Source organism: Lagenorhynchus albirostris, chromosome 18 (assembly GCF_949774975.1).
Source record: "Lagenorhynchus albirostris chromosome 18, mLagAlb1.1, whole genome shotgun sequence".
In the NCBI taxonomy this organism is placed as follows: domain Eukaryota; kingdom Metazoa; phylum Chordata; class Mammalia; order Artiodactyla; family Delphinidae; genus Lagenorhynchus; species Lagenorhynchus albirostris.
The window spans coordinates 11,225,436-11,251,064 of NC_083112.1; the positions used below are offsets into that span (position 1 = coordinate 11,225,436).

The window sequence follows — 25,629 nt, forward strand, 5'->3', positions numbered from 1 at the left end:
GGTAGTAGATAGAAAGACAACTGACTTTTGTACACTGATTTTACGTCTTGCAATTTTGCTTAATCCACTTAAATTTAGTAGTCTTTGTTAGATTGTTTAGACTTTTCTCAACTCAATATTATCTGTAATTTCCTTATTATTTTCTGTGTGAAAGATAATGTCACTTGTAGCTTTAGTGTTATTTATTCCTGTAGCTTTGAGATTTCACCAGTGGAGCCATCTCTGCCTGGAATATTTTTTTTACTGGGGAGGTTTTACAAATTAAATTCTTTCATTGGATAAGTGACTATTCAGATTTTCTGTTTTCTTTTTGCATCTGTGTTGGTCATTTGTGACTTCTAGGAATTTAGTCATTTTATCTAAGTTATTGGATTATTGCCATAAAAGTTTTTCATAATTTTATTATATTATTATTTTAAAACACCTGTAGGATCTCTAATGATGTTTCCTCTTTCATTCCTGATTTTGTAATTTATGCCTTTTCTCATTTTAGCATTATTAGAGTACCTATTGACTTTTCAATATTATAATTTTCCCCCCAGAAATTAGACATTAAAATCATTAATTTTTTTTCTGTCTCTATTACATCAAATTCCACTCTTTTTATTTCCTTTTAGTTATTTCAGGTTTACTTACTTTTCTCTTTCTAGATTTTTAGGGTGGAAACTTAGATCAGGAGTCTATAAACTACAGCCCAGGGACCAAATCTTCCTGCCATCATAAACTTTATATATAAACTTTGTGTAAATAAACTTTTATTGGAATACAGTCACATCATTTGTTTATATATTGCCTGTGACTGCTTTCACATTACAATGGCAGAGTTAAGTAGTTGCAACAGAGATAGTATGCCCTAAAATCTTAAAATATTTAGTATCTTACCCTTTACAGAAAACATTTGCCAATCCCTTGCTTAGATCTTTGATTTTAGATTTCTTCTTTTCTATTATGAGCATTTAAAGCCATAAGTTTTCCACTAAGCACTGTTTTAGCTGTATTTCAGAAATTTAATGTTGTTTTAATTTTCATACAGTATTTTTTCTAAGTTTCTCTATGATCTTCTTTGACTTCTAAGTGTTTCAGAGGTGACTTTGGAGATTGACCTTTCTCAGTATAATGCCATGAGGTCCATCCAAGTGTTGTGTGTATTAATGGGTCCTTTTGTATTTCTGAGTATTATTTCATGGTATGGATGTACGACCGTTTGTTTAACCATTCACCCACTAAAAGACATTCGGGTTTTTTTCCATTTTTGGCTAGTACCAAAAAAGCTACAATAAACATTTGTTTTTATGTGAACATACATTTTCATTTCTCTGGGATAAGTGCCCAGAGTGAGATTACTGGGCTAATATGGTAAGTACCTATTTAGTGTTATAAAAAACTCCCACCAGCAATGTATGAATAGTCCAGTTTCTCTTCATTTTCACCAGCATTCGGCATTGTCTTTTTTTTTTTTTTTTTAAGGCCATTCTGGTAGGTATGTAGTGATATCTCATTGTGGTCTTCATTTGTATTTTCCTAATGGATGATTCTGAACATCTTTCTGTGTGCTTATTTTCCATTAGTGTGTTCTCTTCAGCAAAATGTCTGTTTATATCTTCTGCCCATTTTATAATTAGATTGCTTTTTCACTTTTGAGCCTTAAGAATTCAGTATTCTAAGTACAAGTCCTTTTTCAAAACTGTTGTTTCCAAGTATTTGCTCCCAGACTGTAGCTCGTGTGTTTCGTCCTCTTAATAAAGTCTTTGGCAGAGGAAACTTTGCATTTTTATTGTAGTCTAGCTTATGATGTCATGTCTAAGAACTCTTCACCTCACCTTAAGTACTGAAGATTTTCTCCTGTGTCTTCTATAAAGTTCTGTGGTTTTAAGTAGTAGTTTTAGTTTTAAGTCGGGGTCCCATTTTGAGCTAATTTATGTGTAAGGTGTGAGGTTTATGTCCAGGTTTTTATTTTTTCCTGTGAATGTCCATTTGTTGCAGCACTATTTGTTCGAAAGACCATTCTTCCTCATGAAGCATTTTTAAGATCTTTTAAGGCAGATCTAGGGTGGCCTTTATTCTTGGGCTAATTTTGCCACTTAGAAAGTGTGCTGGATTTCTCCTGAACGCTCAGTATATCTAAGGAGGTCCCTCCTTTTTGGCCAGAGGGAATGCAGACAATTCTAGACCTGTGTGAGATGTAGAAGATGCCTCTTATGACTCCTCCATAATTGTTCTTTCTTCAGAAGTTGTTCTACTCTAACCTTGGGAGCTTTCAGGCATCCCATACCTAGGTTGTTACTCAGCCAAAGATTACTGTGCTCTCCATACACCTTCCTCTTGCATACTATGCCCTCCAAATTCTATTCATCTTTGCCTTCTTGAACTACAGTTTTAATCTTGTCAACTGAGAAAGGTTGCTGGATTCTGTATCTGCCCTAATATGGGAAATACCTCCATGTAGGAAATCTGGGTGATGGTGGGACTCACCTCATTTGTTTCTCTTTCCTCAGGATTTTGTACCCCACATTTTGTATGAAAATAGTTGTTCTCCGCATTTTGTAAAATTTTCTAGTTGTTAGCATGGGAGGTAATTGTAGACCATCTTAACCCCTTCAAGGTGAAAAGTAGAATTTGATACTTACGTTTCCTAATTTATCTATAATTCTTTCTAACTGAGCATGTATGGACAGTCATTTGATCCATGAATGTTGGCAGTTTTATCCCCCATTATACAAATACTTACACCTTTTTATTTCTTTTTCCTGACTTATAGTATCACCTAGTATCTCCAATACAGTTTTCTATAGAAGCGGTTAGAAAAGGCATTCTTGTCTTCATCTCAAATGAAAAGCTTTGAATATTTCATCATTAATTATGATGTCTCCTATTTAATAAAGATACTTTTTATCAAATTTAAGAATTCTCTTGTGTTTATAATTAACCAAGTTACCATCATTATGGGTATAGAATTTTATCTCTAAAGAGAGGGTAAGTCATGGAGATGACCATGTGGTTTTCCTCCTTTTTCTGCTAACATGGTCTATGATATTGACTTTTAATTTTAAAAATGCTAAACAAACCTTTAATTCCTGAAAGAAATCCAATTTCTTTGTGATGTAAAATCTGTTTTACCTTTTGAAGAGCTTATGTAAGATTGGTATTTTTTATTTGTTTTTCTTTGTTTTCTAAAATATTTGGTAGAGTTCACAAGCAAAGACATCTGATCCTAGATTTCCTTTTTGGGGAAAGTTTTTAAGTTAAAATGTTACAAGTATCCCCAGATTTTCAGTTTTTGTCCTGTGTAGTTTTGGTAGATTCTGTTGGCATAATGTAGTTCATAATATTCTCTTATTATTATTTTAACATTCATATAATCTGTAAGGAAGTCCCTACTTTTTATTCTTTTTTTAAAAATAAATTTATTTATTTTATTTATTTATTTTTGGCTGCATTGGGTCTTCATTGCTACACGTGGGCTTTCCCTAGTTGCAGCGAGTGGGGGCTACTCTTCGTTGCAGTGCATGTGCTTCTCATTGCAGTGACTTCTCTTGTTGAGGAGCATGGGCTCTAGGCACACGGGCTTCTGTAGTTGCGGCTCACAGGCTCAGTAGTTGTGGCTCACGGGCTTCAAAGTGCAGGCTTAGTAGTTGTGGCACACGGGCTTAGTTGCTCCACAGCATGTGGGATCTTCCTGGACCAGGGCTTGAGCCCATGTCCCCTGCATTGGCAGGCAGATTCTTAACCACTGTGCCACCAGGGAAGCCCCCTCCTTTTTATTCTTGATGCTTATTATGAGCTTGTTTCTGCTTTCCTTCCTTGCTTCCAAGTCTTGGCAGTGATTAATCAATTTTATTCATATTGTCATTAAGAAACATTCACTAGAGAGAAGTAACAAGAAACTGTTAGGTTGAAGTTTATACCATATTATCTTTTCCTTAGTGCAGTGGATCTTAAACATCAGTATGCAACAGAGTTACATGGGAGGCCTGTTAAAACACATTGCTGAGCCAATATGTAGTTCTAGTTCAAGACTGAAGGCCTGAGAATCAGGAAAGTTGATGGTATAAGTTCCAGTGTGGAAGCTGGGAGGCTCAAGATTGACCCAGAAGAGCTGATGTTTCAGTTGAGTCTGAAGGCCAGCAAAGACCAACTATCAAGTAGAAGGGGTTTTCTCTTATCTAGCCTTTTGTTCTATTCACGTCTTCAGTTGAATGGATGAACACACACACATTAGGGAGAACGGTCTGCTTTATTCAGTCTACCCATTCAAATTGTAATCTTATCCAGAAACACCCTAACAGACACACCCAGAATAATATTTAATCAAATGTTGGGGCACCCTGTGGTCCAGTCAAGTTGACACATAAAATTAACCATTACATGAAGTGATCTTGGTGTGCTGGCTCTAAGAATACACTTTGAGAAATAGTGTTTTAAGTGATCATCATCTAGAAGATGATTTATATAAGTCCTCTTCCCAGACAATGTATGGATCTCAGTGTAGCTTAACTTCATCTACTCCAAATTTGGCAAATACACTTATACATATGTGTATGCGTGTGTGTGTGTGTGTGTGTGTGCACATAAAATTGTAAATGCAAGGGCTTCCCTGGTGGTGCAGTGGTTGAGAGTCCGCCTGCCGATGCAGGGGACACGGGTTCGTGTCCCGGTCCAGGAAGATCCCACATGCTGCGGAGGGGCTGGGCCTGTGAGCCGTGGCCGCTGAGCCTGCATGTCCACAGCCTGTGCTCCGCAATGGGAGAGGCCACAACAATGAGAGGCCCGCGTACTGAAAAAAAACAATTGTAAATGCAACAAGAGAATATAATTACTATTTTATTGGTCAACATATTTAGATTTATCAAATTTTTATCATTTACTTTTGCTCATCATTCCTTTTTGAATATCTGACTTACATGTGCTATCATTTTCTTTCTTCTTAAAGAACACCCCCTTTAGTATTTCATTTAGTGCAGGCCTGACACTCCTGAATTCCCTCACTTCTTATTTAACTAAATATCTTTGAAATTCACCTCTATTTTTGAGGGATATTTTGAACCAAAGTAGAGTCTAGGTTGGAAGCTATTTCCTTTTAATGCTTTAAAGATATTAATGGGAAAATCTTAGCCATTACCTCTTCTAATATTGCCTCAGAATCATTCTATTCTTTCTCTGGGATTTGAATTACACATATATTAGATATTTTCTGTATTTCTCATCTATCTATCTATTTCTCTCTCTCCATTATTCTAGTATTTCTTTTTAACCTTAGTCCACTTTACTAATTCTCTTTTTAACTGTTTCCAATCTTCTGCATTCTTAATTTTAATTTTTGTGTAAGTACTAGAATTTCCATTTGATTTTTTATAGGTTAATATTCTTTTCCAGTTTCCTATAGTGTCTTTAATTTTCATGTATGTGTATATATATGATAATAGTTGCAGCCATGGATTTTTATGTGTTTTTTCTCTAATGGATTATTTATAGTTTTATTCCTACAAATTACTTAGAATCTGTAAACCCCTCTAAATGAGATTTCCTTAATATAGGTAAAAACCAATATATGATTGTGTTTTTTAAATTAAACTCTTGTGTTTTAAGTCATATTGTTTTAATCCAGGCACTAGAGCTGTAGAAATTCATCTAAAGCATTATTATATCCTTTGAATGTTTAGTTTTCCTATCATTGGTCATTTTGTTAGAGTGGTTGATAAATTTCCCAAGTTGCAACCATAATTGTGTTCATGGAAATCAGTAATTCTCTTTCTTAAAAAAATTTGTACTTACTATCAAGAAAAATAGCCAAAGTCAAAATAGCATCATAAGCATAGTTAGTGTGACTGAAGAGAATGAAAAAGAATAAAGTGGGGAGAGAGGAATGAGTAGCTTAAGAGAATGCATTTCAGCCTAGAGTTGACAAACTCTATATTTAGGTCCCAAGAATGTTCTAAAATATTAAGAAGTTATAAACAGATTATTAAGATTATAACCCTCACACTAGACTATGTAGGGCAAATTCCCCATCAAGTCTACATTTGTATTATTTCTCTGCACAAAATGTCTTAGACTAAGTGAATGTTTTTTGAATAAATGAAAACTTCCAAATGAAAAATTAGTACTTGGTGTTTTCCCTAAATTAAGTGAAATACGCTAGTTGTTTTAGAAAATAATTTGCCAAAGGACCTTGTTTTATTTCTGGTAGCTATAGGTTCCTTCTGCTTTTAAAATGAAAATTACATTCAAAAGAAAGAATAATTTATTTATTTTTATAAGCTATAAAGTCAAAGAGTTCTCCCTTATTAAGATTTTAAAGAATTTTTAACATGTTAACAGATACATTTTTCATGTGCCTTGGGATGGGGAAAAAGGTTTTATACTGTATATTTATCTGAGATGATAATTGAAATAACAATATAGGCACAATATATCTTTTTAAAAGTTTTTTTTTGTAATTGGTGGTTATCTGCCAGGTGATAGAGGAGGGAGGGTATAAAGCTAAAATTTATGTTTATATCATTTCCTTTGAGAATTTAAATTGTATAAGAATGAAGATAACATACTTTACACTATGTTTACTTTAAAACACATTATGATGAATCTATATGTCCATTTTCTTCACTATGAAAAAGTGATGATGCAACTTTTCCACTTAGAATATTTTGTTTTTGCTTGATAGAGAAATCTGGCAGTATTATTTGATAATAATCTCCTGTATTTAAAACCTTTAATCTCTTGCTGGGTAAAATGTTAACATTTTTTTGCCCTTTATTAGAATATTTAAATTATGGTTGCAGAATGATTTATAAAAGCATCATTTAATGTTCTGTTAACATTTTGTAAGAAAATAGCTGCAAAAAGTCTTATTATAGGGATTCACTCACTGAGAAATATCTTTTTGTCCATTACCCTTAAGGTAATTAATACACATTTACATACACACGTGTAATTAGTTGTATAGATTAATCAGTTTCTATTTGATATTTAATTTAATCACTAAGAACAGTACTTTTGCAATTCTGAAGCCTCTAAATTATTATACAGAAACCTGTAAAATATGCAAAAAAATCTTAAACTAGGGAAAATGTTTCTGACTTCAATTAGATAGTAGTATATTATGATCCAATAGTATAACTCTGATGTGAACCTCTATAAATCTAGAATTTTTCTAACGTAATTTTACTCAGTTAATCTTAAGTAAAAATAAATATTCATGCTTCACTCAGAATTCAGGTGCAAAAACAGTAGTAATTATATCTAGATTTTTCTCCTCTTCATAGGTTCTCTTTTACCATTCTTACTTACCTTTCCTTGGTAGAGAGGATTACTTTAGCTGAGAAGCTTCATCAAACATGATCCTGGAGATTAGAAACAATGAATGAAATAATGATCTAAAAAAGAAGTTCTGTCTATATTCTCTAAAATTCAGAGCTAACTCATTATTATGATGATTATTCTGTGACTTCAGGTAGTCCTTCCTTTCCTAGCTGTTTTATTACAACTTAATAATAGTAAGTACTTTCATTAAAACAGTTTTTCTCAAAACGTGTTTCCTAGATAAGCAGTATCAGGCCACCTGAGAATCTTTTAGAAGTGCAAACTGTGTCGGTACACCCAAACCTGCTGAACCTCTAAGGCTGGGGCCCTAGCAGTTTGGGTTTAAACAGACCTTGCAGGTGATTCCAACTTACACCAAAGATTGAGAACCACTGCCTTAATGTAGGTGTTTGCTCCAGGAGTAACAGAATAGAGGAGAATATTGAAAACTCTTTGTCTTCAGCAAGTCTGCAAAGCCCCACCCAGGTCCTTTTTTCTTGCTTAAAGTTGTTCCTCCAGAATATTCTCTTTAAGTGTTTGTGGAAGTTACTAAACCTGAGTTTCCTCTGAGTTCTTCTTTCTCTAAAGCTGTTGACCCAAATAAGAGGAAGTAAACTTAAATTGAAGTGTTAATGATGAGGCTTTGTGTCCACAGAGGATTCAGATCATGCTCTTTCCAAGTTAGGAAAGAGCATCCTAGATTATTCCCTAATCCCTTGCTATTCACTTAAAAAAGATGGAATAGTTCAGTTTTAAATATTAATAATACATTGCAAATTATTCTGTGATTAATTACCTTTTTGTCATTTATGTTTTCCTCATACATAACAAAAATGTTGCTTAGCATTGTGGCAGAACTTTTATTACTGTAAAGTATTGTTTAATTCCTTACTGTACATGTCTTCTGTGTAGAAGAATGTGTGCTCATCTAAGATTATTATATTGATTTTGTTTTGGTTCAGATATATCAGAGTCACATTTTGTAAGATTAAATACAGACGTGTTCTATTCAAAGTAGCAGTTACAAGAGCTATCATTGTTGACCTCCCACTATGTGCCAAGCACTTTTCTATGCACTTTACATGCCTTAGCTCATTAACCTTCACCTGGTAGGCACTGTTACCATCTTCATTTTGCAGACATAGGAAGTCTAATGTCCCAAGGTCACCTAGGTAGCATACGATGGAGCCAGCATTCCAGTTCAAGCAGTCTTACTCTAAAGCACTTACTTGTAAGAGAGACAGTTGGGTGTTACCAAATTATTTATTTGAGCAGAATTATTTTCTTTATCTGTGTTTTTACTTTTACATATCTTGCTCAAGGTACTTTCAAGAATGTCAGATAGTGCTTATATAAAGTCATATAACTTGAAATTTAATAGTCAGCAATATAAATAATGAATGATACAATGATTGGTAAATAAAAAGTAAGTGGGCTTATGAAATAGAAAACGCCTACTTTGGCAAAGCAATTCACCTGTATCATACTGAATTCAGTTATCCCCTTATTTGTCCTGCTTTTCAGGAAATTTTCAGGGAACTCTTGAGAACAAGAGCTCATTCTTTGTAACTTTCACAGTGACCCGTGTAGTAGGTATTCGAAACAGCCTTCTTTGGTGGAAAGAAGGATAGACAAAGAAGCCATACAGGAACTTCTTTTCTTGAAGCTCCTAGAGTTATGGACAGAATCTGTGGCCCTTGTGGGTGACAGGATCCTGATTCCTTTTCACAGTATAATCAATCTGATTTAGCAACAGTCTTTTGAGTAGCCTTATGACTGATGTGAAACTCTACAGTGTCCCTTCTACATGAAGCTGTTATTATTCAGTGCGTTAGAATTGGACTTTTATAATTTTAAAGGTTTTAATTTAGAAGTAAAGTTTATTTGACTTTTTATATTGAACCATATTTACTAGTCTTTATGTCTTAATTTCAACAGCATCACTGCAAAACTTGAAAGAGCTTTAGAAAAAGTTGCTCCTCTTCTTCGTGAAATTTTTGTAGACTTTGCCCCATTCCTATCTCGTACACTTCTTGGCAGTCATGGACAAGAGCTATTGATAGAAGGTATGATTTCTCTCTCTATTCTAATTATTTTAGTTTCCTATAATGTATCTATTAATCATGGCATAACTTGTGCTACTAGAGGAATATTTATTGACAGAAGAATATAAAGACATTGCTTCCACAAATTCTAGTAAGATATTCATGTATGCTTTCTTCTTATTCATTAAAAAAAAAAGTAGCATGTTTGCACAGTCAATGCTAATAACAGAATGAAGAACTTTGAAAAAGTGTTGGAATGGGAGGCTCTGGCCCTTATAATCCCAATCTATTAGGGCTGCTGTATATCCTTCATTAGGGTGGCATGTTTACTAAGCAGTGATCTCTAAAATCCCCTTCTAACTCTTAAAGTGATGCTTCAAGTGACTTTTCTTATTCACACATACCATGTGTAATATGAGAATCCTTAACTAAGAAAATGTAAAGAAATACTTAACTGGGAATTGATGAAGCTGTTATCTACTCATCAGCAGCTTAAATGGAGTGAGAAGGCAAAGAAGATAAATTAACTGTTGGGAAGATTTAATATAAGCATCTGTATTAGGAGCTTTGAAAAATATGGTTGTCTGAAGCCTTACTTCTTTAAACAGAAGTTTTGTTCTATAAATATTCATGAGCTTCAGAAAGGGGTAATCAATATCTAGATGATCCTGTACGTGAATAATGGCTTTAGGTGCTATTCCTTGAATTTAGCAGGTATATATATATTTATATATATGTTTATATATTTGCAAACATACATACACTCACACACACACACACACACACACACACACACATATATTTGCTTTTTACTTCCTATTTACTGTGGAAGTTTTCCTTACCTGTTCTGTCATTGTCTCAACTGCTTTTACACAATCTGTTTCTATTAGGGGAAACAATAATAGTTAATAACCTGAATTTAAACCCTTGTTTCACTGCTTTCTTAGCTGTATGACCTTTGTGAGTTACGTAGCCATTTTGTAGCTTAGTTGCTTTCTATAAGATGTAGTCAATGATAACACCTCTCTCCCAGGGTTCTTGTAAGGATTAAATTGTATAATGCCTATAAAGCTCTTAGAATAGTGACACATGGAGGGCTATTCATTTTTTTCTTAATACAGTGTTTTTGCTCTAGGCCAAGTGCTATTAGATACTTGGAATATATTAGTAAATAACAAAGATCCCTGTCTTGGTCACCTTATATTCTATCAAAGAGAGAACATAAATAAATACTGAGCAAAATAAGTAATTAAATTATATAGCATATGAGGTGGTAAGTGTTATGTAAAAGGATAAGTACAACACAGGGGATTGGTATTATAGAAGTGTCAGGGTTAGGTTGCAGTTTTAAAGAGGTGATTAATTTTAAATAAGCCAGTAGTAAAAGTTACATCTCAGCAAAGACTTAAAGGAGGTGAGCCATACAGCTTACTAGAAGAGTGTCCTAGGTCAAGAGAATAGTGTAATGACCCTATAACATGTGTTACCTTTATAATAATAAAAAAAATTCAATAAACATCATTAAAAAATTAAATCTCAAATGTTTCCTCATTCCCTAAAAGTCTTTTAATTTTTTCAGTATTTATGTATATCTTTTCCAGAAATTAACTGACAGATTTACCAAAGAAATTCATAAATAGTGAACAAATACATGCAAAAATAAACATGGAATAAAGTTAGTAATATAGTAGTGTTAGTAATGGATCCTGTACTGTTATTAGAATTGGGATGCACTGTTTTCCAGCAGCCAAAGCAAAGAAGGAATTATTTGAAGTTATAAAACTTATATTATTGGTTCCTAAATGAGTTTGTGACAATTTTGAGTTCTAAGGAATTACTGTCAGATGACTTTTTAACTGCTCTATGTTGGTCAGTCAGAACCCCATACATGTAGCCCCCTTTCCAGAATTTTCCATGGCCAGACATCTGGACTGTTTCTTATTTCTTCCCAGCCCTGCAGAGAGAAGGTAGGAGAAATAGCCTGTAATTGAGAGCTATTTTTCTTGGGCTTCCCTAAGTTTACCTCAAATACTCTGAATTGAGTTGAAGCAGCATTAAGAATAATCCTCTTGGATTTTTATAAAGGTGACTGTGCGAAAAAGGAAACGTTAGACCAAGTTATATATTAAGAATTCACTTTGTGTTCCCTTGATAGAATACAATTTTACTTTTTCACTTTTCTGAATCCAAAGAATTTAATTAAATATCCTATTTTTAAAACTATGTTGGTGTAATGTTCATACTCTTCTTTTGTGTTAAAATGATTTTTCTTAATAAAATGATGATAGCAAATGGTAGATTTTTAAGTTTTGAGTTTCGTTTTGTAAATGCCATTACTTGGCACAATAGAAAGTTGACAACCTTAAGATATGGTCCTCCAAATTTCTGCTAGGCCATACAATCAAAAAATCTAGAATCCTCTGCTGTATTCCAGAACAGCATTAGGTATCCTCACCATTTAGTCATAACCTTCCCTTTCAGACTCAACTAGTCTCTGTCCTCTTACTATAGAGGACATTCCTTTAACATTCAATAAGTTACACATTGTCACATTGCTTTGTTTTTGTACAACCCTTCTTTCTGCATTGGATCTTTTTCCTTTTTTCTTTCCCCCAAATTATTCTCATCCTTTGAGTTCTGCTTCAGGTTCCTTATGCCAAATTAATGCCTTCTCTTCTGTGCTCCTGTGCCATTTTATTTATACAATATTAATAAAATTGTTTTTCACTTGTAAATAGGAAGTATTTTATTGGTTTTATTAACATTGCCTAACTTAGATTCTGGTACATAATATTGAGTATTTTTTTCCTTGTACTTGAATACAATATTATTTGTGTTACTGATAATGTTTGGTAGAGGTAAGTTTTGAAAATAAGGGAAGGTAGATAAAACTTTTGTGTTCTGTGGTGAGAATTCCTAATATTGATCAATCATCCACACCCATGCCTTGGATCCTATACTCACCCAAGGTCCATTCTTGCTCTCTGCCCCAGACTATGAAAATATATATCCTGTCATGTTCTCATTCTTGAACATGTACTCTTGATCATTCTTTCTTTTTCTCTCTCCTCCATTTCCCTTCTTTCCATAATTTGACACACTCTTCCTCTCCTCTGAGAAGAAAAACTGTCAAACTATTGTGAAGAGCTCAGGAGAGTAATATGATAAAAATATCTTTAGTTATTGAATATTTCTGTTCAGAAATAGTGCTTCTGATGAATAAATCTCAATGCTTTTGATTTCATCATATGTATAGGTATGGTAGGAACAAAACTGGATTTAGGTAACTGAAGATATTTTAATGTCTTATGAAAAGAAAAGACAATTACTCCTGATTTCAAGTAATCATAAAATATGTTTGAATTGAATCTTTGTTGTTTTATATTCAGTTTTTCTTGATTCACATGTGTATCCATTTAACTCTTTTCTTATAGAATAATTAATTATTGGTAGTTTATACTGTCTGTGTCCTTTAAAACACATGCTAAAATAATGTCCTTTCCTTTTCTTAATGTGTCTATCATTTTATTAGTCAACCTGTGTTAAATTTATTATTGTATGATTCTGTAGTAATCAGTGTTGTTCATACCTTTTAAGTTCACTCATTAACAGTAGCTATTTTTGCATAGCTTTTGTGTGTGTGTGTGTGTGTGTGTGTGTGTGTGTGTGTCTTCCCCTTGGCAATAATTAGTATTTTTTAAGATGATAGTTTTGGGGAGCTTAGTGAACTTTCTCTAAGAAAATTCTAGCTTTTCAATGTGCAAACTAATGTGTACAAATTAGAGTATATAATGCAAATATCAAAATCTACCAGCTTAAGATGGCAAAACAGGGGCTTCCCTGGTAGCACAGTGGTTGAGAGTCCGCCTGCCAATGCAGGGAATGCGGGTTCGTGCCCCAGTCCGGGAAGATCCCGCATGCCGCAGAGCGGCTGGGCCCGTGAGCCATGGCCGCTGAGCCTGCGCGTCCGGAGCCTGTGCTCCGCAACGGGAGAGGCCACAACAGTGAGAGGCCCGCGTACCAAAAAAAAAAAAAAAAAAAAAGATGGCAAAACAACGTTTGGTCCAAAACTGTTATAGTTATACTAATGGGTTGGTTACCAAACTTTTAAATCTGTTTCACTGCTCTATTATTGCATGAGTACACCATTGTTTTAATCCTTGTCAATTTATAGAAGTTATATGTAATCATCACCCACCAGTCTCTCTCATCTTTTTGAATAAATGATCATTATCATTAATTTAAAACAAAACAAAATTGCTTTATTTATTTGGCTTAGGCAGCAATGGAGGATGCACTTCAGAGGAGCCATTGGACTTCTCTTAAAGAGTTGATAAAGGAGCCTATTATAGAGTTCAGATTTAAGGAAGAAGGTCCCGTTGTAGATGGAGTGCTGGCGTTAGATCTTGATAATTGTTATTCAGGAGGTCTTGGAAATACCATGAGCCTAGAGTTGCCATAGTAATAAAGAAGCAGACCCAAGTTAATTAGAAGAGAAGATGTTTGTGTGTGTGTGTTGGGGGTGAGGGCTGTGTGTGTATGTGTCTTAGCCTTAGTGCCCTTTACCTTGTTCCACCACCGCACAGAATGGCCCTCAATATCACTGCTATGTTCCATGAGCATTACTTGTGTTTGGTTGAGAACTCACAAGAACATTAGAGATAACTTAATTATCATGGGGATACAGCAGATAGTCTCAAAGTCAGGAAATGAAATACAGATAGACTTGAGGCAGCCTGGAAATGGGAAAGGAGTGTCAGTAACAAGGGCTACTCCTCAAGCAGTTTAACATACATGGAATTGGAGTCCAAGATGAAGGAGGTTGAGACGATATGTGTGTATGTGTATAGCCAAATAATTTGAAAACTATTAATCCTAAGATCCAAGAAATTCAACTAACCTCAAGTGGGATGGACACAAAGAAAATAATTCCATGGAACATCATAATTAAACTGTTCAAAACCAGGTTTCAAGAGAAAATTTCAAAAAGTAGTCATCAACATTAAGCAAACCAACAACTCATTTAAAAATGTCTTGAACAGATACTTCACAAAAGATCACATTAGGATGCCAAATAAGTTCGTAAAAAGATAGTCAACATTATTAGAAGGTAAATGCAAATTAAAACCAGGATGACACAACACTACAAACATATGAGAATGACTAAAGTAAAAAATACTGGTAATATTGTGTGGGCCAAAAGGTTTGTTCATCTTCTTCCATAAGATGGCTCTAGCAGCACTTAGTTGTCTTTAATTCATTCGAAACAATTTTGTTAGATTGTATGTGGCAGCTGTCACATCAGTGTGCATTTAAAAAGAGACCTATCGGGCTTCCCTGGTGGCGCAGTGGTTGAGAGTCCGCCTGCCGATGCAGGGGACACGGGTTCGTGCCCCGGTCCGGGAGGATCCCACATGCCGCGGAGCGGCTGGGCCCGTGGGCCATGGCCGCTGAGCCTGCGCATCCGGAGCCTGTGCTCCGCAACGGGAGAGGCCACAGCAGTGAGAGGCCCGCATACCGCAAAAAAAAAAAAAAAAAAAAAGAGACCTATCAAAATTGGTGAAGTTTTGGGTAGCCATTTTAATATTGAAGATGGAAGAAAAAAAGCAGTATATTTGGCATATTGTGCTTTATTATTTCAAGAAAGGTAAAAACACAACTGAAATGCACAAAAAGATTTGTGCAGTATATAGAGAAGGTGCTGTGACTGATCAAATGTGTCAAAAGTGGTTTGCGAAGTTTCCTGCTAGAGATTTCTCGCTGATGATGCTCCACGGTCGGGTAGACCAGTTGAAGTTGATACTATCCAATCGAAACAGTAATTGAGAACAATCAACGTTATACCACGCGGGAGATAGCCGACATACTCAAAATATCCAAATCAAGCGTTGAAAATCATTTGCACCAGCTTGGTTATGTGAATTGCTTTGATGTTTGGGTTCCACGTAAGTTAAGTGAAAAAAACCTTCTTGACCACATTTCCGCGTGCGATTCTCTACTGAAACGTAATGAAAACGTTCCGTTTTTAAAACAAATTGTGAAGGGCGATGAAAAGTGGATACTGTACAATAATGTGGAACAGAAGAGATCATGCAGCAAGCGAAATGAACCACCACCAACCACACCAAAGGCTGGTCCTCATCCAAAGAAGGTGATGTTGTGTATATGGTGGGATTGGAAGGGAGCCCCTCTATTACGAACTCTTTCCGAAAACCCAAATGATTAATTCCAAGTCCGGCTCCCGATTCGACTAACTGAAAGCGGCACTGCACTCAATGAAAAGCGTCCAGAAATAGTCAACAGAAAACGTATAATCTTCCATCAGGATAATGCAAGACCATGTGTTTCTCTGATGACCGGGCAAAAACTGTTATAGCTTGGCTGGGAAGTTCTGATTCATCCACTGCATTCAGCAGACATTGCACCTTCGGATTTCTATTTATCTCGGTCTTTACAAAATTATCTTAATGGAAAAAAATTTCATTTCCCTGAAGACTGTAAAAGGCACATGGAACAGTTCTTTGCTCAAAAAAATAAAAAAAGTTTTGGGAAGATGGAATTATGAAGTTGCCTGAAAAATGGCAGAAGGTAGTGGAACAAAAGGGTGGATATGTTATTCAATAAAGTTCTTGGTGAAAGTGAAAAATGTGTCGTTTTACTTAAACTGAAGGCTGTTTTTGGCCACCCAATACCAAGTGCTGGGGAGAATTTGGAGCAACTGGCACTCTCACCCATGGCTTTGAGAATGCAAAGTGGCAGTCACTGAGGAAAATGGTTTGGAAGTTTCTTATTAAGTTAAACAGTCACTTATCATATGACCCAGTAATCCCATTCCTTGAAATTTTCCCTAGAGAAAATGAAAACTTACCTCCACATAGAAACCTATACATAAATGTTCATAGCAGCTTTATTTGTGATAGCCAGAAGCTGGAGAAATTCAAATGTTTTTTAGTGAGTAAAAGAATAAAGGGACTATGGTGCATTCAAACAGAAGAAAAAAGGAACAAACTACTGATAAACCTTACTGCTTGGATGAATCTCATCAAAATTATTGTGTGGAAGAAAAACTCATCCCAAGGGTTGTGTACGTTATGTTTCCTTTTTATTTTTATTTTTTGAACATTCTCCATACAGATCAGTGGTGGTCAGGGTTTATGCGTGGGAAAGGGTATCACTGTAAAGGAATTTTTCAAAGGATTTCTTGGGATGATGGTGATACATGGATCAATACATGTATTAAATCTCATAAAAATTTACACGCAAAGTAAAAAAGTCAGTTTTAATCTATAATAATTTAAAATTAAAACGTTGAAATCACTGTCAGGAAAAAAAAACATGAGTTACAAAAATAAAATTATCATCAACATTTAGTCAGAAATTATTGCAAACCAGAAAATAATGGAACATCTTTCAAGTGTTGATAGAAAAGACTTCCAACCTGAAATACTTTGTCCAGTGAAAATATTCCTCAAAAATGAAGGAGAAATAAAGACTTTTTCACACAACAAAAGATGTTAAAATTCATTGCCAACACAGCAATGAGTAAATTTTTTCAAGCAGAGGGTTAATGATACCAGTTGGAAACTTAGATACACACAAAGGAGAATGTAAGAAATAGTTAATATAGGGGTATATATGAAATTTTTTTTCATTTTCAATTGATGCAGGAAAAGCATTTATTAAAATTCAATACCCATTCATGATAAAATCTCTGAGAAAAATAGGTCCCAAAGGGAACAAACCTAACCTAAAATTGGTATTTATGAAAAACTGAAAGTAATGTTATACTTAGTGAAAAACCAAGTGAAATTGGGAATAAGGGAAGGATTTTGCCTCTCACCACTTTAACTCAACATTTTACTGTATGATCTTAAGTAGTACAGTAAGGCAAGGAGTAAAAATAATAGACATACAGATTTGGAGAGGTGGAAGTAAAACTGTTTTTAATTGCAGTTGAAATTATCACGTATGTAGAAAATCCTAAGGATCTCGTGCATTGCTGATTCAGAATATAAAAGGGTATAACTTTGAAAAACAGTTTGGCAATGTTTTATCAACAGTCACGTAAAATTTGATCCAGGAATTCCACTACAGTTATCATTCAAGTAAAACACACATATGTCCACATAAAGATACAAATTTTCATACAAAAATTCATAAGAAATAGAAAAATTATATTCATTAAAAAAATGGGTAAACAAATGCTTGTATGTCCATATGATAGATTACTGCTCGGAAATTAAAAAAAAAAGTAAAACTACTGATACTCATAGCAAAATGCATGAATTTCAGAAACATCATGCAAGAGAAGCCTGGCTTAAACGAGTTCGTATCGTATGATTTCATTTTTACAAAACACTGGCGCAGAAGAAATCTTTTGTGTAGAACACAGTGGTTGTCTGGGGTTAGGGATGCAGAGAAGACTGAGTAGGAATAGGCACAAAGGAAATTTGCGGGGAGCAGGTTGTACTGGTGGCTAAATAGATGTATAAATTTGTCTTTACTCAAAGAAGTATACATTCAAAATTGTCAAATTGTATTTTATGTAAACTGTCTTTCTATAAAGTTGAATTAAAATAGAAAAATAACTTAGGTGTTAAAAATGAGGGCTGAAAATTTATTCTTACTACATGAAAGTGGAAAATATTATGCAGAAGTCAAGAGGAGGAAGACTAAAACCAGACCACTTGATTTCATGAAACGTATCCTTTGGTTACCTTGGAGACATTTCAGAAGAATAGTGGAAACAGATACTGGATTGCCAAAGGCGAACATTTTGGGGAAAAAAATGACTAAACATAGACCACTTGTTGGAAAAATATGACAGTGAAACAAGAGAGTAAAATTGATAGACATTCAAGTGAGTATGGACAATTTTATTCATGGAGGAGAAATCTATGTCTGTTAGGAGACAGAGGGAAAAAAAAAAGCGAAACACTGGAGATGTAAAAATAAAGATGCTTGATAGGTATAAGAGAAATAGTGCAGAAAGGACATCATGAATCAAGAAGGGCTCAGACCAAATATAGAAATTCACTTTGGAAGGGAACAGGGACACTTCTGAACTTAGAAGAATAATTTATAGAATAAGAATAGATGTGAGTTGAGGGAAATGTAAATGGAATTTTCTGCATCTGTTAAATTCACAATTTATCTGCAAGGATGTTCTCATTCAGTTTTAGTTGATTCTGTGTTCAAAAGCATAGCTCTTTTTGTATTGCCCTAATCGCTGAGCATCTTTTCCAGATTACTTTTTGCTTACAAATTAGTAGAATTTAAGTTGTCCAAAAAATAACACAAATGTTTACTAAATGTAGATGTTAACAAAGATTTTTCCATCATAGGTAACTTCTAACATGAAAACAATACCCTCTAAAAAGAGAAATCATACTTTTTCATCACAAATAAAATATTTCAAACTGCCCAGTTTAGTATTTCAATATGGAAATCTCCTTTTAGCCAATAAAGATGATTAAAGCAAAGAAGACATGATTCATCAAAGAGAATGGTTTTACTAAAGTCCTCAAACCAATATTAGTTTTTCATTCACTAAAATTATTATGACTCTTATCATATATTCTTGACTAGCTGAGCTGGAACTACATTCCAACAACGTAATATAAAATCAAGGAATGATGAAAAGTCAGAGAAACCTTATTTACCAGAAGAATTACCTGAATATAGTATATCAAGTATATTGGTATATATAATATACTATATTAAGTGTTCTGTAGTATACTATAGAAATATAGTCAGAGGTAACACATCATCTCCTAGGCTCCCAGGAGAGAAATTAGAAGTAAAGCATACAGGAATGAATCTTCTGCACAGAGATAGGAGATATGAATAACAGCATATAAATCAAGAATAGACCATGAAATTGAATATTATTGGCCAAAATGTGTAGCCTGAATTTAAACGTGGGGAAACTTTTTTTAAATTTGGGGGGAGAAAAGCAATCTGGATACCAAAATTAGGAAGTTTTGAGGTGCAAGAAAGCTGTGAACTGTTGTAGATGAAAGGATACTAATAAGCTATGACAACTAAATGCAGTGCATGATCTTTGTATCTTGGATTAAAAAAGAAGCTTTAAAAAAAGTAGACCATGTGTGGCCATCTAAAAGTGGCATATCGGAACTACTTACTACAGGAATAACTGAATATGAAGAATCTGTCATCAGTAGCAGCTAAATGTATCCCTAAGAAATGGATTATCTACCTTGATATGGTGTTTGGGAAATATTTTTGTTTCACGAAATAATAGATTGTAGTTACCTGTATCATATATTTCATAACATAATTTTAAAAGGGAACAGTTTTCTCTTTTGTTCTAATAAAGTTAAAGTATGCATATAAATTTTCATGCAAACCAGAACGTTTTCAGAAGAGAAAATGCCCATATTTAGAATGACACGCAGGCTGGTATCAGCTTGCATTATCTGGGCAAATCACTACATATGGGTGCTCTAGATCAGTTAATAACATGAAGCAAAGGTCTGTATATTCCATGGACTATAGAATATTGAATAACAAGTCTGTTTTCGGAGGCTACACATGTAGTTTATATTGAGGCAGAAAATAACTTATTTTTATACTGTGAAAATTGCCTGCATACTGATTTAGATATAATGTCTATACATATGCTAAGCTACATCGGACCTTCCAGAAACTAAGCTTGAAATCACTATAGGCGTTTATTTTTCACCCTCTCAGATGTTTATGCACATTCAAGAAATAAACAATTGGGAAAGAAAAACTAAATTGGAAAATTTTAAAGAGAAAATACACTGCTGAGTACTTACAGTGGTTATATTTTCCAGCCATTTTATATTCTTATGGACATTATATAGTTATAATATGTAATTAGTTCACAGTGTTTATACTGAGTTCAGTTAGTAACTGATGGCCCTCTGTATCCTTAAGTTGCTCTAAGGCAAATCCACCTTTTTTTTAAACTGAATTCTGATTGTTTTAGATTATGAAATATGTTATAAATATTCTTTTAATTTTATAATATTAACTTACATACTTTAAAAACTTGAGAATATTTTTTTTTCCTTCTGTTTTAATAGATTCATGGAAAGCATGCACTCCACAAGGGCTCTAGGACCTGCCAGAGGACCTAGCATTAGCTATGTACCCAAAACACACTTGTGGATGGATAAGTGGATGGTAGAACAAATGAAATTGTTTTCTATAGTCAAGTAGATTCTAGTAATTGGTCTGAATGATAAAAGAGAGGGGCTTAATTTATTTAATTTGAAACAAGCAAAAAGCAAAAATCCCTTGGTTGCCTTATTCCAACGTTGTCTGAGGACTTCACGAGTGATGATTATAGTAACTAATTTTTAATATTGACCATGAAATAATATATTTCAGTACAATACTCCCAAGTTTTGTTTATATCCCCGAGAGCTGATATTTATCCTGATATTGCTTTGTTCCCAGCTATATTCCTAAAACAAAATTTTGTAAAATAACAGTACAGCATACACAGAAACAGAATTTGGGTGCATGTTAGTCAGGTTTAAACCTGGAAGGGAAACCAGGTATGTAAGGGAAGTGAAGATACCAGGACCAGAAGAATGTATATCTGTTCATGACCACTGTTGAAGATTGTGGAAAGGCAGAGACACTGACTTTGCCAAATACATATATTCTAGAGAAAAAGAAACTAGATCCTAGTCATCTACAGAAGAATTTTGAAAAGGGAGAGAGAAAATCAAAATATGATTAAGATACTGTCTGTCAGTTGTATACAGCAAGGTTTAAATAGGAGAGTCTGGAGGCAGAAAGAGCAAATAAGATTTTATTGAATAAATCTAGTGTTTCAATAAAGGTCTAATGCGAACAAAAAAAAAGATTTTAAAAAGACAGTTGAAAGACAATTTCAACTCAGATAAAGTATATAAAAGTGAGGCTTTTTTTTTCTCCCCTTAGTGCCTGTTTTATCATTGCGAATTTGACGTGTACATAGCAAAGCGGTGCAACATAATCGTCCATTTTATGTTCAAAACTAATCCCTGCGAAACAACTACCATCCTTTATTGGGACCACTGTAAAAAGGAAATACTTAAAGGCTACGAGTGAAAGCCCTGTGAACTCACAGGGCAGATGCTGTAAATGATTTTAATCTGTATACTGCCACCACGTACTGCCTGTTGGATTACTACTTCTCATTCTTGTTTTCAAGTACAGAATGAAATAGAAATCTGATGCCTATATAACTTACCAAGAACCCATACTTTTCCATATCATTTTTCTCGCCGTCATGCAACTACTCCGCTAGTCCCAGTTTAGCCCAGTAAGACATGAAGGAAGTACTTAGAATCATGGATATTCAGGCCAGAAAGAAATACAGGTGTCCTTTAGTGTAGGAATCAGCAGACTTTTTCCATATGGAGCCCAAAAGCAAATACTTTAGCCTTTGCATACAGTTTCTGTCATAACTTCTCAACTTTGCCATTTTAGTGAGGAAGTAGCTGCAGACAATATGTAAAGCAATGAGCTTGGCTATGAAATTTGAATATTCAACATTTGAATATTTCATGTTTCAAGTGTCATGAAATATTCTTCCTTCTTTTTTTTTCCCAACCATTTCAAAATATAAAAACTATCCTTAGCTTTGAGGCCATGTAAATACAGGAGGCAGGCCAGCTTTAGTGACATTCAGACTGCAGCTTGTGGTCCATTGATGATATGGCATAATCAGTAAAGCATGCCCTGACAGTATTTTTAATGGCATGCCATGACATAGCATAGCAGAGATCAGAGTATCTGCACACAGTGAGAGGAAGTGATCTTCTGTGAAACATTTGTTTCAATTATATATAGTAGATCTGGATGTAAAATGTATTGCTTTAGATTGTAGTTAAAAAAAAAAAAGTTTCAAAATCATTAATCTGTCGTTTACCAGAGAAGATTTTTAGTGTCAAGAGAGGCAAATGTCTTAGCTTAAGTTTACACAGCTATTTAGTTTGTATTCTGAAACCATGTCTTCAGATTTTCAGTTTAGATCTTCTTTGAGTTAATTAAAAACTTGATTCAGATTAAAGAATTCTGTAATGCTAATAAAATTGCCTAGTTCTGAGAGCTCAGGATAAGCCCTAATATTTTAGAACGAAGTGGGAGAACCAATTGATTTGTTACTAAATTCAGGTATTTAAAAATACCTGCATCGTATTTTAAACACTACCACAACTAAAGAGAATATACACAGGCAGACTTTTTCCTGGTCCATGATCTCTGCTGTCCAGATATGTTGTTCCTTGTCTCTGGTTTCAAGGATTGGGGTCAGGCCCAGGGCATGTCACCCTTGACCATCAGTCTCCAGTCTGTCCTTCTCAGGTATCAAAACACAATTTTCCACATTACAGATGCCCTTTAATTAGGTAGAGTTGCTACAGTTTAGGTGGACCCCAGATCACAAGAGAAATAAGCCCTTTCTGCAGTAACTCTTTCCCCAGAAATCTTCTCATTTGCCAAGTGAGCATCTTTGGTTTCATGTAACTATTTCCTAGAACCCACCTTGTACCATCCTGATATTTTTCCTACAAATAGAGTCTATTTCATTATGTCCCTCAGAAATTGTAGTACTAATATAAGCTTATTATTTCTTGTCCTATTATTGCAAAGGGCAGTGGGATAATATTCCATCTTTAATTTTTCTACTGTATAATAATGCAAACCAAGGTTGTATAATTTTTTATACATGGTGAGATTCTGATCAAGTAATAATATTTTTCTATTTTAGCTATTCTTAAGCCAGTTCATAAAATGGTTACCTTCGTGGACTTTCACCAGAGGTCTCAGCTTTTCCCCCTATGTCTCCTTTAAGGTTTATTTTCCTGGGTAACTTCTTTGTCCGTACTACTTTCTTTTGTATATACGTTGCCCCTCCATGTAGAATCTGTGCTTTCAATCTACTTTTGCTTCATATGCAGTAACAGAATTTACTGGATTGCATATAAAATCAATATAAACTCTACTGTACATAATAGAATCCATGAAAGATACCATTTGGACTTGTGATACCAGTTTTAACTGCTAAAGGATTATCTTCTCCTCCTTCTCCCTCCGGAAAGACAACCTGTGACTCATGATATACATGTTACTATCTCAAAAATGTTGTTCTCTCTACTCAGTAGGGTTGTTCTAGTTATACTAAACCCAACCAAAGGTAATCTTTCTTATTAAGGATATTATTTTGACTTTGAAACTAGTTACTTGAAAAGATTATACAGATTATTTCAATAGCTGTACTTTGCAACATTTAAACTCAAAAATATTCTCACATTAGGTGTGCTTTCTATTAATGTATTTGTTTTGATATATGGAGAAATCTTGCAGTTTTATATTCTGTCAACAGAGGTAGTTTTTTACTGTCAAATTAAACAGATTCTGTTTTACAAGTTGAAATATTCGTGATTGCTGATCTTGGAGTGATCTCTAAGTCAATTTTTCCCAAGAAATTAATAACTGTTCATTATTTTAGGTTACATGTTTCATTTTGTTATTAATTTCACCATTTTCCATATTTCCAATTTCACCATATTTCCAATTTCACCATATTATAATCACAATAAGAATTACTTTAATTACATCATTTATCTTGTTTACCAAGTCAATATCCTGTCATGGTTCTGAGATAACACTTCTTTTCTTCACACTAAACTGATCAGTTTATCTGTTGTGTCCTCCATTAGAATGCAGGATTCTCTAGCACATGGAACACATCTGTTTCATATCTGTGCCTTGTGTACAGTAAGTATGCAGTGCTGTTTTTAGAACTGAATCATTAAATGTCTTTAATTCTTGGGAATGACTAGCTCCTTACTTTTTGTCAGACATTTTTTATTACCATTTATTTGACTCCACTTTGTAGATATCCCAGTTCATACTGATTCAAAAAATGACTGTTTGCTGGAAAAACTGGACAGCTACATGTAAAAGAATGAAATTAGAACACTCCCTAACACCATACACAAAAATAAACTCAAAATGGATTAAAGACCTAAATGTAAGGCCAGACGCTCTAAAACTCTTAGAGGAAAACATAGGCAGAACACTCTATGACATAAATCACAGCAAGATCCTTTTTGACCCACCTTCTAGAGAAATGGAAATAAAAACAAAAATAAACAAATGGGACCTAATGAAACTTCAAAGCTTTTGCACAGCAAAGGAAACCATAAACAAGACCAAAAGACAACCCTCAGAATGGGAGAAAATATTTGCAAATGAAGCAACTGACAAAGGATTAATCTCCAAAATTTACAAGCAGCTCATGCAGCTCAATATCAAAAAAATAACCCAATCCAAAAATGCGCAGAAGCCCTACACAGACATTTCTCCAAAGAAGATATACACATTGCCAACAAACACATGAAAGGATGTTCAACATCACTAATCATTAGAGAAATGCAAATCAAAACTACAATGAGGTATCACCTCACACCAGTCAGAATGGCCATCATCAAAAAATCTAGAAACAATAAATGCTGGAGAGGGTGTGGAGAAAAGGGAACCCTCTTGCACTGTTGGTGGGAATGTAAATTGATACAGCCACTAGGGAGAACAGTATGGAGGTTCCTTAAAAAACTAAAAATACAACTACCGTATGACCCAGCAACCCCACTACTGGGCATATACCCTGAGAAAACCATAATTCAAAAAGAGTCATGTACCACAATGTTCATTGCAGCTCTATTTACAATAGCCAGGACATGGAAGCAATCTAAGTGTCCATCAACAGATGAATGGATAAAGAAGATGTGGCACATATACACAATGGAATACTACTCAGCCATAAAAAGAAACAAAATTGAGTTATTTGTAGTGAGGTGGATGGACCTAGAGTCTGTCATACAGAGTGAAGTAGGTCAGAAAGAGAAAAACAAATACCATATGCTAACACATACATATGGAATCTAAAAAAAAAAAAAATGTTTCTGAAGAACCTAGGGGCAGGACAGGAATAAAGACGCAGATGTAGAGAATGGACTTGAGGACACTGGGAGTGGAAAGGGTAAGCTGGAACGAAGTCAGAGAATGGCATGGACATATATACACTACCAAATGTAAAATGGATAGGTAGTGGGAAGCTGCTGCATAGCACAGGGAGATGAGCTTTGTGACCACCTAGATGGGTGGGAAGAGGGTGGGAGGGAGATGCAAGAGGGAGGAGATACGGGGATATATGTATACGTATAGCTGATTCACTTTGTTAATAAAGCAGAAACTAACACACCATTGTAAAGCAGTTATATTCCAATAAAGATGTTAA

The 25,629-nt window shown here is 34.5% G+C and overlaps 1 protein-coding gene across 1 annotated transcript in view; it reads left to right on the forward strand.

Moving 5' to 3' along the window:
• Positions 1-25,629, forward strand: part of NBEA (neurobeachin) — a 627,916-nt gene that overhangs the window by 255,427 nt on the left and 346,860 nt on the right. Inside the window, exon 33 of the mRNA XM_060128644.1 lies at positions 9,238-9,365. Within this exon, the coding sequence (XP_059984627.1) occupies positions 9,238-9,365 (128 nt within the window). The remainder of the gene's footprint in view (positions 1-9,237; positions 9,366-25,629) is intronic.